Source organism: Sorghum bicolor, chromosome 2, assembly GCF_000003195.3.
Source record: "Sorghum bicolor cultivar BTx623 chromosome 2, Sorghum_bicolor_NCBIv3, whole genome shotgun sequence".
NCBI lineage: Eukaryota > Viridiplantae > Streptophyta > Magnoliopsida > Poales > Poaceae > Sorghum > Sorghum bicolor.
The window spans coordinates 65035985-65048339 of record NC_012871.2 but is presented as its reverse complement, the minus strand read 5'-3'; the positions used below and the strand labels follow the sequence as shown (position 1 = coordinate 65048339).

General features: G+C 51.0%; 3 protein-coding genes across 3 annotated transcripts; 1 reads left to right on the top strand and 2 right to left on the bottom strand.

Moving 5' to 3' along the window:
- Window positions 1804-4075, bottom strand: LOC8054852 (UDP-glycosyltransferase 74F2). The gene is made up of 2 exons (XM_002460485.2): window positions 3223-4075; window positions 1804-2698 (listed from the first exon to the last, which is right to left on the bottom strand). The coding sequence occupies exons 1-2, from the start codon at window positions 3949-3951 to the stop codon at window positions 1943-1945; spliced, it is 1485 nt and encodes a 494-aa protein (XP_002460530.1). The 5' UTR covers window positions 3952-4075; the 3' UTR covers window positions 1804-1942.
- Window positions 4711-8202, top strand: LOC8059010 (acyl-coenzyme A thioesterase 9, mitochondrial). The gene is made up of 5 exons (XM_002462628.2): window positions 4711-5407; window positions 6427-6604; window positions 6737-7224; window positions 7411-7539; window positions 7658-8202. Exons 1-5 carry the CDS (start codon window positions 4772-4774, stop codon window positions 7799-7801), a joined length of 1575 nt encoding a protein of 524 aa, XP_002462673.1. The 5' UTR covers window positions 4711-4771; the 3' UTR covers window positions 7802-8202.
- On the bottom strand, window positions 8460-12134 carry LOC8054851 (formin-like protein 15). Its single transcript, XM_002460484.2, has 4 exons — window positions 10701-12134; window positions 10380-10579; window positions 10004-10248; window positions 8460-9593 (listed from the first exon to the last, which is right to left on the bottom strand). The coding sequence occupies exons 1-4, from the start codon at window positions 12011-12013 to the stop codon at window positions 8799-8801; spliced, it is 2553 nt and encodes an 850-aa protein (XP_002460529.1). The 5' UTR covers window positions 12014-12134; the 3' UTR covers window positions 8460-8798.

The window sequence follows — 12355 nt, the reverse complement described above, 5'->3', positions numbered from 1 at the left end:
TCGACATCAAGGTCATGAATGAAACAGGCTTACAGGCCGGCCGTCTTCAAAATAATTGTGGTTTGCAGTACCTCGAGAGCTTCACAATGTATTTAGCATGTGTGTTATAATTGTAAGGTGCTACTATACGTCATGGAGAATTGATTTACATAGTACTGTAGCATATGTAGTGGCCACAATAGTGGTCGATAGTGTATGGCCCTCTACTACATGCTCCGCTACAGTGAGCCAAAGATAGTGTATTGGAACTTAGCGTCCGTTATAGCACTTTAGCATCCACTATTGTGATTGTTGGTTCCCTATTTACTATGTGGATAGTTTAGATAGCTCAATCTACTAATATAGTTTTTCTCTCTGATATATTGGAGATCTGTATATCATTATATTAAGAAAAAAGAATTTACAGTACAATCAACGTGTAACAAGTGTGCTAGGTGATCAACAGCTGGACCGACCTAGCAAAGAGTTGTATGCATCGATATTACAGGGTTAGCCAAAAACGCGTTCGATGTCGCGACCTACAAGTCAACCGAGAGCCGCTCGTGAACACACGCAACTTGTTTGGACGGCCGATTGTTTGGATATCTTCTAGTGTAGCCCACGTAGTTATTTCTACGATAAGAGGCTGGCCCATAACTGCAGCTCATCTAAGTGAACATATATAGCAAGGTTCGGCCTTGGAATTTTGGAGAGCTTGGAAGCCCAAGAGCACTAAGATTATGCTCCTAAGTCCTAGCAAATTTGAAAATTGGAAAAAGTTGCATAAGTTTGATTGACCTCCCTCAATTAAAAAACCAGTTGTTTAGACATCTCCAAATATTGAAACTATCCGATTTATCTCCGCGAGCAGTTTTGCTACTGGGTTGCCTGAAGTGGCACCAAGTGAACCACGAGAGAGATAATTTAGACTTTCGCGATATTTCAAAGAGGTCAACTAGACTTTATAAAAATTATATAAATATTTTTCAGAAATCAGCCAAATATTTTTTTTGCAACAAATATGCATGTAAAAATACAAATAATTATAGAATTTTTTGTTCCAAAAATATCCAGGTTTGAATATTTTTAAATACATATTTATTCTAGAAAACATATTTGGGTAACTTTTAAAAAAAAATATTTATCCAAATTGTTAGGAACATAGTTTTAGGAAAATTAAATATATATTTCATATTTTTCGAGTTAAAACAAATTTTCTATGATTTTTGTAATGTTAAATAATTTTTTAGTATTTTTAATCCATATTTATTGTGATAAATATTTAGATTTTTAATTTAAAACAATTACTTTATTTGTAAAGTCTAATTGACCTCCCTTGAATTATTGTGAAAGTTCAATTTACCTCCTTCATGGCCGATTTGGCATCTCACAGAATGGCTAATGTGGTGCCACATCAGTTAAAACGACTATAAAAACCACTTATGAAGGTAAATGAGACGGTTTTTAAATAGTTGAAAGAGTCTAAAAATCTTATTTTTCTAATTGAAAGGGGTAAATCAAACTTATGCAGTAGCTAAGGGAGGTCAAATAGATTTTTTTTCTTTGAAATTTTGTAAGCCTAAGCCTAATAGTGCTCTTATGTGGGCCATTCACACTGTTCCACACGTTATATATCACAAACTGTAGCAGAAACCGTGAGCGCCAGCAGTTTACTTAAGATTATCTACCGAATCCGCTAACCATTTAATAATATTTTTCTTTCATAAACCAAATAAAAATATCATAGTTTTTAAGCCAAGCGAATTAGTTGGTGCAGCACCTGCGCCTGTCGCCGTAGTCATCGGACGGCATGCACCAAAGAAGTTTGCTCGCTCGTGAATTCATTCATGCATGCATGACGACATTCTTATCAAATACTCGCACGTACCTGTATACAGACTTAATTGCTACATATACATATACATATACATGCAACCCAAAACGTGTTCGTTTCTCTAAATGATCACATGGCGTCTGAGGCGTACTTGGCCACGAACTCGGCGATGTTCCTGTCGGAGCTGCCGCCTTCCCTGCTCGCCGCCCTGGCCTTCTCCATCCACACATCGGCGTTGCTCCTGTACTCGGCACTCCTGTCGCCGTCCATCACTTCCTCGATGCCCCTGGCCACCTCGCCCCTCCGCACGAGGCCGTCGGGCGCGGCCGCGCGCGCCCGCACGCCCACCCGCCACACGGCCTCCACGTACTCGGCGTTCATGGGCTGGTCCGTCCACTGCGGCACGGCCACCATGGGCACGCCCGTCACCAGCGCCTCCGCGGTGGAGTTCCAGCCGCAGTGCGTCAGGAAGCACCCCACGGCGCGGTGCGCCAGCACCTCCAGCTGCGGGCACCACGACACCACCAGCCCGCGCTGCCGGCCGCACGCGGCGCCGTCGTCCTCGGCCTCGGCGAAGCCCGCGGGCAGCTTGTGGGTCTCGGACGCGCGGACGACCCAGAGGAACGGCCGGCCGGCGTCCAGGAGCCCGTGCGCGATCTCCTGCATCTCCAGCGGGTTCAGGTCCGACAGGCTGCCGAAGGAGACGTACACCACGGAGCGTGGCGGGTGCGCGTCCAGCCACGCGATGCACGGCGCGGCGGTCAGCTCGTAGAGGTGCAGCCCGTACTTGGTGTCGGACGGGAGGCGGTCGTCGCCGATGTAGGAAGCCGGCACCGTCGGCCCGATCGTCTTGGCGCGCCACGCCGACGCCATGTACTCCGCCTCCTGCAAGTGGGACGCCATGTGTACGCTGCTGCGTTAGTGCAAAGGCCAACGTCGTCGATCGACAGTACTGGCCTAGCTCGGCTAAGATTATTTTCCAAGCCACAGAAGATGAATAATCCAAGAGCTTGAGCTGTCAAGGCGGAGCCGCGGAGGACCAACTTGACACATCTATTCAAGAACCTGATATTCGCTAGGATATGGCCGGTTGCATCGGTTCGTATGACACCAGTGACTGAGCATCGGTTCGTATGATTCTGACGATAAGGTGCAAATGCGTGGCGTGTGGAAGTTGCTTGAAAAAAAAGAACAAGAAACGAAACGATGATCCTGACAGATTTGAGCTACTCCGTAGATGGGCACCACACTAAAAACTGAAATAATGTAGAACTGGAAACTATTTCTGTGTTTGGAACTTGGAAGCATGAATGCATGCATACATCTACGGCGCTGCAGACGAACTCATGTAGCCAGTATGCACGGCAGCGACAGGGACAAACAAAACAAGCGCTGCACGCAGAGCTCACCTCGGGCTCCAGCTCGTAGAACGAGTTGACAAGCACGTCGTCGGCTTGCTCCAGCCCCTGGAACTGGCGGATGACCAGCTCGAAGTATGCCGGGTACGGGCCGGTCCCGACCTTGAGGAACCACGGCAGGCCATCCGGCTCGAGCGCCGGCAGACCAGGGAGCCGGAGCACCCCACCACCACCATCCACCGGCACGCTTAGCCGGCGGGACCACACGTGGCCGTACGCCACGTTGACGGCGCACGGCTGCGTGAAGAAGGCCGCGGCCGCGGCGCCGTGCCGCCGCGCCACGCCCTGCGCCCAGGGCAGGAACGCGTCGTAGACCACCGCCCGGACGTGCCGGCCCCGCGCGGCCTCGTCCCGGAGGAGCTCCCCCAGCGTCTCCGACCCGGCCGCCTCGAGCCGGGACAGGTACGCCGTCACCTCGCCGCACTCGCCGAAGCCGCCGCGGTCGAAGCCGTCCGAGACCGCCGCGAGGCGGACCGCGCCCGCGCCCGCGCCCGCGCCGCCCAGGCCCTGCAGCGCGGCGGCGTCGGGCGCGCAGGTGGCCAGGATGAAGCGGGTGACGGCAAGCGTGGGGCGAAGGCCGTGGTACGCCAGGCGCTTGCCGAACTGGAGCATGGGGTGGACGTGGCCCTGACTCGGGTACGGCAGGAGGACCACGTGGCTTCCGCCGCCTTTGCTGCCGGCTCTCGGCTCGTTCTCGGCGCCGGCGGCGTAGGAACCCATGGCCGTGTCTTGCTAGCTAGCGCCTAGTTGCGTTGCGGCGTCTACGAAGAGGTTGTGTGGTACTGTACCACTGCCGTGTAGGAAGACTGATCTAAATATACTAGTGGTGCACGTACGTGCGCGGCTTGGGACGGTGCGTGTATTAACTGATCGCGACTATAATGGCAATCCCCACCGTGCCTCATCTCTTTTACCGCAATCTGTTCTGAACAAAAAAAAAGTCTCTGTAATCATGGAGTCGTGGATTCGAGAACCGTGTGAATAGATAGATGACATGTATGCACGTCTATCTTTTTTTTTTGTACGTGTGAAGATTTAGAAACCAGATGTGCGCATTGCAGTAAAGCAGTAGTATGCTTCATATCGTGTCCACTCGCCGACGACAAAACAACACATATCGGTCTACGTAAGCCGCCGATGCATATCCGTTTTGCGGTTTGGCTGCCTGCTCAACTCCAAGCAATGCGGTCGGCATCGGACGATTCCCCGGCGATTTGGTTTCCCACCGCGGTTGCTTTCCGGCCGAGCCCCCGGTTGTCGCAACCACATGGGCCGTATATTAGGCCAGGCCTTTTCAACCTAGTGGACCAAATTCACTCTAGCAGAAGTACCAGTACCCGACCTCAACCTCTCGGCCTTTTCGGCCCATTTCATTTCGCGCAGTAAATGGACCATACGGATACCGACGCACCGACGCACCCAAAAGCTACCCATTGCGAGGAAGCCGTGGCCCACCTGCCCCTCTCCTCCTTTCTACCCCACACCGACCCTCCCACAAGGCCGGAGGGAGGGGAGCCCCGCATCCGCGGCCAAGTTACCCATGACGACGAGGCTGACAGCGACGTCGCTGCTCTCCAGAACCCTCCTCCTCCGCCGCGTCAACTCGCGAACCCCGAGACCCCTCCTCGGCCCCATCATCGTCGGCCTCGAACGATCCGCAGGGATCCCCACCATCTCCCAGCCAACACGCGCCTTCTCGTCGACCGCCTCGGGAGATCGGGGCCAGGAACCACCACCACCACCACCACCGGCCATGGATTCGCCAATCAAGGTGGTTTCCCACCTGGGTGGCGGGCGAGGAGGAGGAGGGGGAGAGGGAGAGGGAGGCGGCGGCGCGGCGATCGACGCGGGGAAGTCGGCGCGGAGGCCGCTCAGCCTGTGGCCCGGGATGTACCACTCCCCGGTGACCAACGCGCTCTGGGAGGCGCGGTCCAGCATCTTCGAGCGGATGATGGACGCGGGGAGCGGCGGCGGCGGCGCCGCCACCTCCGCCGACGAGCAGCGGCCGCAGACGGAGCTGCTCGTCAAGACGCCCGCGCAGAGCCGGACCAGCATCGTCTACAAGTTCGCCACCGACGACATCCTCAGGGAGCAGTACCGGGACGCATGGAACGAGGTGCGCATCGGCAAGCTGCTCGAGGATCTTGACGCCCTCGCCGGCACCATCGCCGTCAAGGTAATGCCTAGTGCCGTATCCATTTCGATCTTCTTCTTGCGTTGCGTGTCTCCTAGTAGCAGGTGTGATCGGTAAGAGAGAGAGAAGTGTACGTCTGCTGCAAGTATTCAGAGTTTATAGTTATTCCCGGTGTTTGCTTATGATTTGGTCATCTTTAACTTGACATCATCAGATGAATTGGTGCCCACCACCTGGCCCCATGACTTAATTTGTTAAATTAAACCCACGAGTGTATGCTAGGGAGCACGTGTGCCAATTTCATGATTTGAATTGCTAGCAGAATCACAATTTTGAAGTAGGTGCACCTATGCAAATCTTACAAATGTAGAGTCTAGCCACTCTGTAGCTTAACAATTTCCTTTCTGAAGCTGGTTGAGTTGAGTTGAGATGCTAATGGTTTATGGTTTCTAGCATCAGACCAGAACAATTCGTAGTGACATAAGACATTGGTAAAGTAATGGAACTGTCTCCCTGACTCCCTCAACAACATAAATGAAGCAGGTTGAATTGTTACACTTATTGACTGAGCAATAGCACCAGATTGTTTATATGTTGCTGCTAGAATTTTTTGGGAGCTTGTTGTTGCTTTGTTCTCATGAAGAAATATTGGTTTAATGAAATTGATTGTAACGAGTCTTACAAACTGTTTAGCCATGGGGCTACTGAAATTATGAAATGCGAATCATGTGAATGTGATCTTTGCTCTTTAGCGCCATAAACATTTCTTTGTCAGTATGAGATCTCGATGAGTTGTGGTCTTGAGTTAATGGTGCCAGTGTGGTTGTGGAAGCAGATGCTACGATGGTGTTACCATTCCATTGGCTAGGCGCTAGCTCTCTGAGTGGTTAAGTTCTGGTTACCCTTTGTTACAGACTTTTAGTTGAAAATATACTGTTCGATGCCAATGGGTGATAGACGTGCAATTTTGTCTTCTCTTTGCTTTCTGTTTCTCATGCTCTTGGGTAGTATCTTTAGGCATCTTGCTCGGATTTTCTTGACAAAACTTGATTTACATGCAGCACTGTTCAGATGAAGATAGCACAACAAGACCCCTTTTGGTTGTGACTGCCTCTGTTGACAAAATGGAGCTGAAAAAGCCAATTCGTGTGGACACTGATTTGAAGATAGCTGGAGCTGTTACTTATGTTGGGCGCTCGTCAATTGACATACAGATTGAAGTGACTCAGGTTGATAAAGGTATTATTGGTTTTGGTTCAGTTGAAGGTTGATCTTGCTCTTCATTGATTTGTACAAGACGATGCATATGGTAGATTTTGTTTTCTGCTTTTCTTTAACTGACTTGCCTCAAATGTGGTTATGTTGCAACAGATGGTGATAATCAGTCTGATCCCATTGCATTGACCGCTAACTTCACCTTTGTTGCACGTGATTCGAAGACTGGAAAATCTGCTCCAGTGAACCGCCTTTCACCTGAAAATGAAAGAGAGAAGCAACTATTTGGAGAAAGAGAAGCACGAGATAAGATGAGAAAAAGGAAGAGAGAAGAACAGAAGGGAGGACTTGAAAACGGGATACATAAGCTCCGTGCTGAGGCTGAGAGGCTGGATGCGTTGCTCGCAGAGGGTCGTGTTTTCTCTGATCTGCCTGCTTTAGCTGATAGAGATAGCATCTTGATGAAGGATACCCGTCTAGAGAACTCTCTTGTATGCCAGCCTCAGCAACGAAACTTGCATGGTCGAATATTTGGGGGTTTCTTGATGCACCGAGCATTTGAGCTTGCCTTCTCAACCGCATATGCTTTTGTTGGGCAGAGACCTTGTTTCCTTGAAGTTGATCATGTTGACTTCTTGAAACCAGTAAGTGAATAACATGCATCTTCTTTTCAGCAATATGAATATCGCAAATGTAACTGGTAAAAGTATTGTGGCATATTTTCCTATGTAAATTGGTAGTGTCCACAAATGAACATGTTATATATTTTTTTGAAACTGCCAATTCATTTCCTATCAGCAATAAGGTATAAACATGCTGTGCTTGCACAGGTGGATGTTGGAGACTTTCTTCGATTCAAATCATGTGTCTTGTATACCCAGCTTGACAATCCAGAGCAGCCCCTGGTCAACGTTGAAGTTGTCGCTCATGTAACAAGACCTGAGCTCCGGAAAAGTGAGGTAATCCCAGAATCCCACTCAGTTTACCACAGATGCTACTCGCATTGCATAAGCTCCACCCTGAAATCCTTCTTCTTGAATGCCTGATGATTTGCTGACCATGTTGTCTAACGAACAGGTTTCCAACACGTTTCATTTCACCTTCACGGTCTGTAGTGACATGTTGAAGAACGGGTTGAAGATACGCAATGTTGTTCCCTCAACGGAAGAAGAGGCGCGGCGGATATTGGAGCGCATGGAGGCAGAGGGTTTATGTAACTAATCCTTCTGCAGATCCACTTGTTTCGGACGTACTTTACTTTGTTTCCACACCGAACCAAGGGGGATTGAGGAGACTTTGACTTGGAAGGGATTAGGGGGTTAAATCCTCCTTAATCCCCTCCAACCCTTGGTTTGGGGTATAAACGAACAAGGCCGTACCACGGTACCAGCTAACGGGGAATTTAGCGACGATTTGAGCAGCAGCTATCAGCAGATAAGTAACAAGCCGGCAATAGAACGGCATAGTTGTAGCTCCATGGTACTATTTGTGATTATTTTTTACACAGACCGCATGGTGCGTATAATAACATACTCCTCGAGACTCAAAATGTTCTTTAGAGAAAGCACCATCTTCGTGCTATTAATTTATTATTATTTGCTCTTGAAACAGCACAATGGCCATTCCCATGTGTCCCTTTTTTTTTTTCTCAATTGCCTTTTGCATCATCGCTTTGTCAAACGCTCTTCTCGGTGGAGCACGTTGTGATGATCAATTCGCTTTATGAATCTTTTGTGGTCAATTCAGCTAGTGAGTTCATTTCAGCATGCTGTTAAAGCTTATTAGTTGCTCGGGAAGTATAAAGTAAAATAAAACTAGTTTGTGAAAAGCAGAGAAGGGTTATAGCGACGAATTCCATCAGAACAGCACCCTCAAAGCAGGTTAAACTTGTCCAGTGCTTTTTATCAAGAGCTAGCGACAAGATAGCACTATCGACCTTTTATCATGAGACTGAGCTTTATCATCAGTTGCTCAAAAGCTCTCATCCAACAGTAGCTCTCAGCATGCAGAATCATGTACAATGCCACTTTCACCTTTGGTAGGCCATTGGCAGGACGATGTTCATCACGCTGAATCATAGGATTTACTTTACAAACTATCTTCACCAGGTACAAAATATGTAGTATAATTATGGTCCTACTGCGTCTGAGCCTGCACTGTTCTTCTAGACAGCAAGATGCAGATTCCTGCTCAGACAATCAGCGCTGCATCCCAACGGCTAGGGCGACGAGCTCTCCTCCGACGAACTGGTGGACCGCACCGAGTTAAACACCGCAGGAACGTGCATGTTCCCCACCCGCCGCGATGACCCACCGGCCGCCGCCCGCTCGTTCATCTTCACAACGTCCTTGCAGACGTGATCGAGGGCTGTGAGGAAGTCGCGCACCACCATGAAGATCCTCAGCGGGTGGCCTTCCTCTTTGGCCGAGTCGCCATGGAAGAATTCGGTCGTCTCCCTGACGAGGGCGAGGGCGCGGCCCTCCTGAGCCTGCACCCCGGCGATCTCGGCCTCGGCCTTTTGCAGGAACTCGCCAATTGAGGCACGGAACCTCTTGCAGCTGTCATCAGAACCGAGAAGCTGCTGGTTTAAGTGCAGGACCTCGCTGATCTTGCTGACGCCGGAGGAGAGTTTGGAGACGCAGCTGGCCAGCGCGTCGGAGTCCATTGCTGCCGCCTTCTTGACACTGTTGAGCTCACCGCCAAGGCTTGCCACAATTTTCAGGCCTACCTTCTTGCATTGCAGCTCATCTGCAAGGGCACTCGCCTGGTCAGATGTTTGGCCGGTGGCTAAAATGTTAGCTCCTTCAGACTTGATGATTTCTTCGATGACGAAGTGTAGGAGAGTCGTCTTGCCATCGGCACCCTTCACATCAACTAACTTGAGGAGTGCATCCAGCTTGAAGGCATGGGCGTTTCCACGGTTCGTGCCAGTGTTCATGCGGTTACCGGTCTTCAGGACTGCGTCTAATATTTTGTGGAACAACCTGCTGCCCTGAAGCTCTTCACATGCTGCCTGAAATGAATGACAATGAATGTCAGCAATTTGTCTGTGCTACTTTATTTCCAAATAAACAGGATAACAGGCTGAATGTTGACCAGGCATTTCTTGTCTTATGCAAATGAGATTTAGACTTCGGTCATAAATTCCTAAGTAGATGATTCTAAAACTCTAATTAGTTGCTCATAACACTGTCAATATGTCACCAAGTTGTTCTTTTTTTTGACAAGATATGTCACCAAGTTGTTCATTTACCCATGGCTACATGGACATATGGTGTAGGGAAGCAAATGATCTGAAAGAATGCCTTACATAAACGAACAGCAGTCCATAGAACCATTGTTATGGCACATCTCATTTCTCTGTTCTTATTTCATTCAAATCTCTAAATGGAACTATGCAGGTAAAGCCCCAACGATTATTACCTCAAGAGTTTTGTAGGAGGTCTTGAGGTAGTCAACCTCTAAATCAAAGTTGGTGATGTACAGCATCGCTTCCACTCTCTTGAAAGCAAATGGAATCGCGAGCACCGCCTTGAGGAAGCTCTCAGCAGGGCCAAGCTTAGACACAGCATCCTCCCTGTATTCTTTCAACTTGATCTCCTCTTCCCTGCTAGGCGCCATCTTCAGCAGCATCTCCAAGAGCTCAGTTCCAAGGCTCTCTGCCTGCCCTGCTTTCAATAATGGTAGTACAAGCAAATGTTCATGAAGCTGAATGATGAACATTCAGAGGATAAGTTCTGTGCATGCTTGTTTACAGAATGGTAGATGTATTAGGATTATCTCATCTCAGTGTACTCACCATCTAAGAGTGCCTTGCACACTTCTTCCTTGGTCGCATTGAGCGCCCTTAGCATTATCGCAATGTTCTGTGATTTCTTCGGGTCGAGGACCTTGTTCTCCTGGCTGCACAAACTGGAATTTGGCCCCTTGGTTCCACTCTTGGACGATCTCCATGTCGAATTTGAGACGAATAATGTCTCAATCATCTCTTCGTTCACTCTATTCGCATGCACAAAGAGTTGAAGCACGTTAAGTTACAGAGGTAAGTTACCATTACCATGGCAGTGACTCTAATCGAGTGCAAAGCAATGCCAATACACAAGAACAGACACGGCCTCACCGGAAAGAGCTCGCCTTCAGCTGATCCCACACCGTCGGTCGGCCAGAGCTCGCGCGCACCTTATCCCAGTGCAACGGCTTCAGCTTCGGCAGAGCAGCCGCGTCCGCGTCCGAGTCCGTTTGTTTCTCTGACGGCGCGCGCCCTGGAGACTCTTCTGGGTGAACTGCGCTCGCCGAGGCCCTGATGACCGTGGTCGCTTGGCGCTCGGAGTGCCGCCGGGGCAACCAGCCGCTGCCGTTACCGGCTCGGGGCAGAGGTGGCGGCGGCGCCGGAGGAGCAGATGCTGCTGCTGTGGCGCCGCCCTTGTCTTTCACCGGTGGCATTGGAGGCGGCGGTGGAGGAGGAGGCGGCGGCCGCGGAGGAGGAGCACCCTCTGATCCTCGCTTACCTCCTGTTCCGGTGTCAGGAACGGATTTTGAACATGACGGAAAGTTCATCCGCGTCTGCTGGAACTGCCGGGGCAAAGGCGGCATCGGCCTGAGCTCCGGCGAGCTGGTGCTGGAGACGGTGGCCGTCGAGCCCCGGCCATGCTGGTCGCCACCATCGTAGAGCACAGGGTTGGCCGGTGCAAGCGAGGAGGGCTTTGTGTACACCGCAGGTTCCTCCTTGGGAGAGTGACGACGTTGGCGGCGGGCGAGGATGTAAACGAGCGCGGCGGAGAGCACGGCCGCAGCAACGGCGACGACCAGGACGAGGACGGTGAGGAGGCGGTGGGAGGAGAGGAAGGACCGGAGCGGCGTGGTGTGGGAGGAGACGGGCAGCGCGGCCAAGGACGAGATGTTGGCCGGCGCCGTGGGGTGCGGCGACGACGAGGAGGACGACGACGCGTCACCCGGGCCGGCGGTGTCCGCCGGGGTGGAGGCGGAGCCGACATCCGGCGTCACCGTCGGCGGCGCCGCGGCGCCTGGCAAGAACGGGAAGAACGGCGCGGGCGGCGGCGGCGGCGGCAGCGCGGGCGTGCTCTCCAAAGGGAACAGCGGCTCGTGCAGCGCCCTTCTGCCCCAGTAATGGCGGCGGTGGTGGTCGGCTGAGGACGTGGCGGCGAGGAGGAGGAGGAGGAGCAGATGCACGAGCAGCACCTGCGCCAGCATTGCGGCGGCTGCCGAGCCCGGGAACGGCAACGACGTCCCCAGTCCCCACGACTCCACGAGGTTGCTGAGGATTGTCCTTACACAGAAGTGAGCAAGCTTTGCGAGGTGGGAGGGGAAAGAGAGGAGGAGAGAACGCGCTTGTGAACGCTGAAGCGACTGAACTGGACAGGTCACAGCTGTGACTGCTGCGACTGCAGGGAAAGGAGGAGAGAGGCGGGGCATGGGAAGCGGTGCACGCCTGCCATGGACATGGAGCGGTGTACTGGTGTGGTGTGATGGGAATGTGTGCTTTGGATTCTTGCCGCTTTTTTTTCCTCCTGTGACATGGAAGGAAGAAATGATGGGTGGCTTTGGCTATTTGCCTGGCCTGTCTTTGGTTCCGGCGCTCCTCGACTGCCCTCGCCGGCTCCCCTCCCCCTTTCGAGCCGGCTCCCATGGAGGTGGAAGGTAACCAATGAAGGAGGATACTACCTCCGTTCTAAATTATAACTTATTCTAAAAATTTCGAAGAATCAAAACAAATTTTCAAATTTAACCAAAAATATAGAAAAAAAATATAAAAAT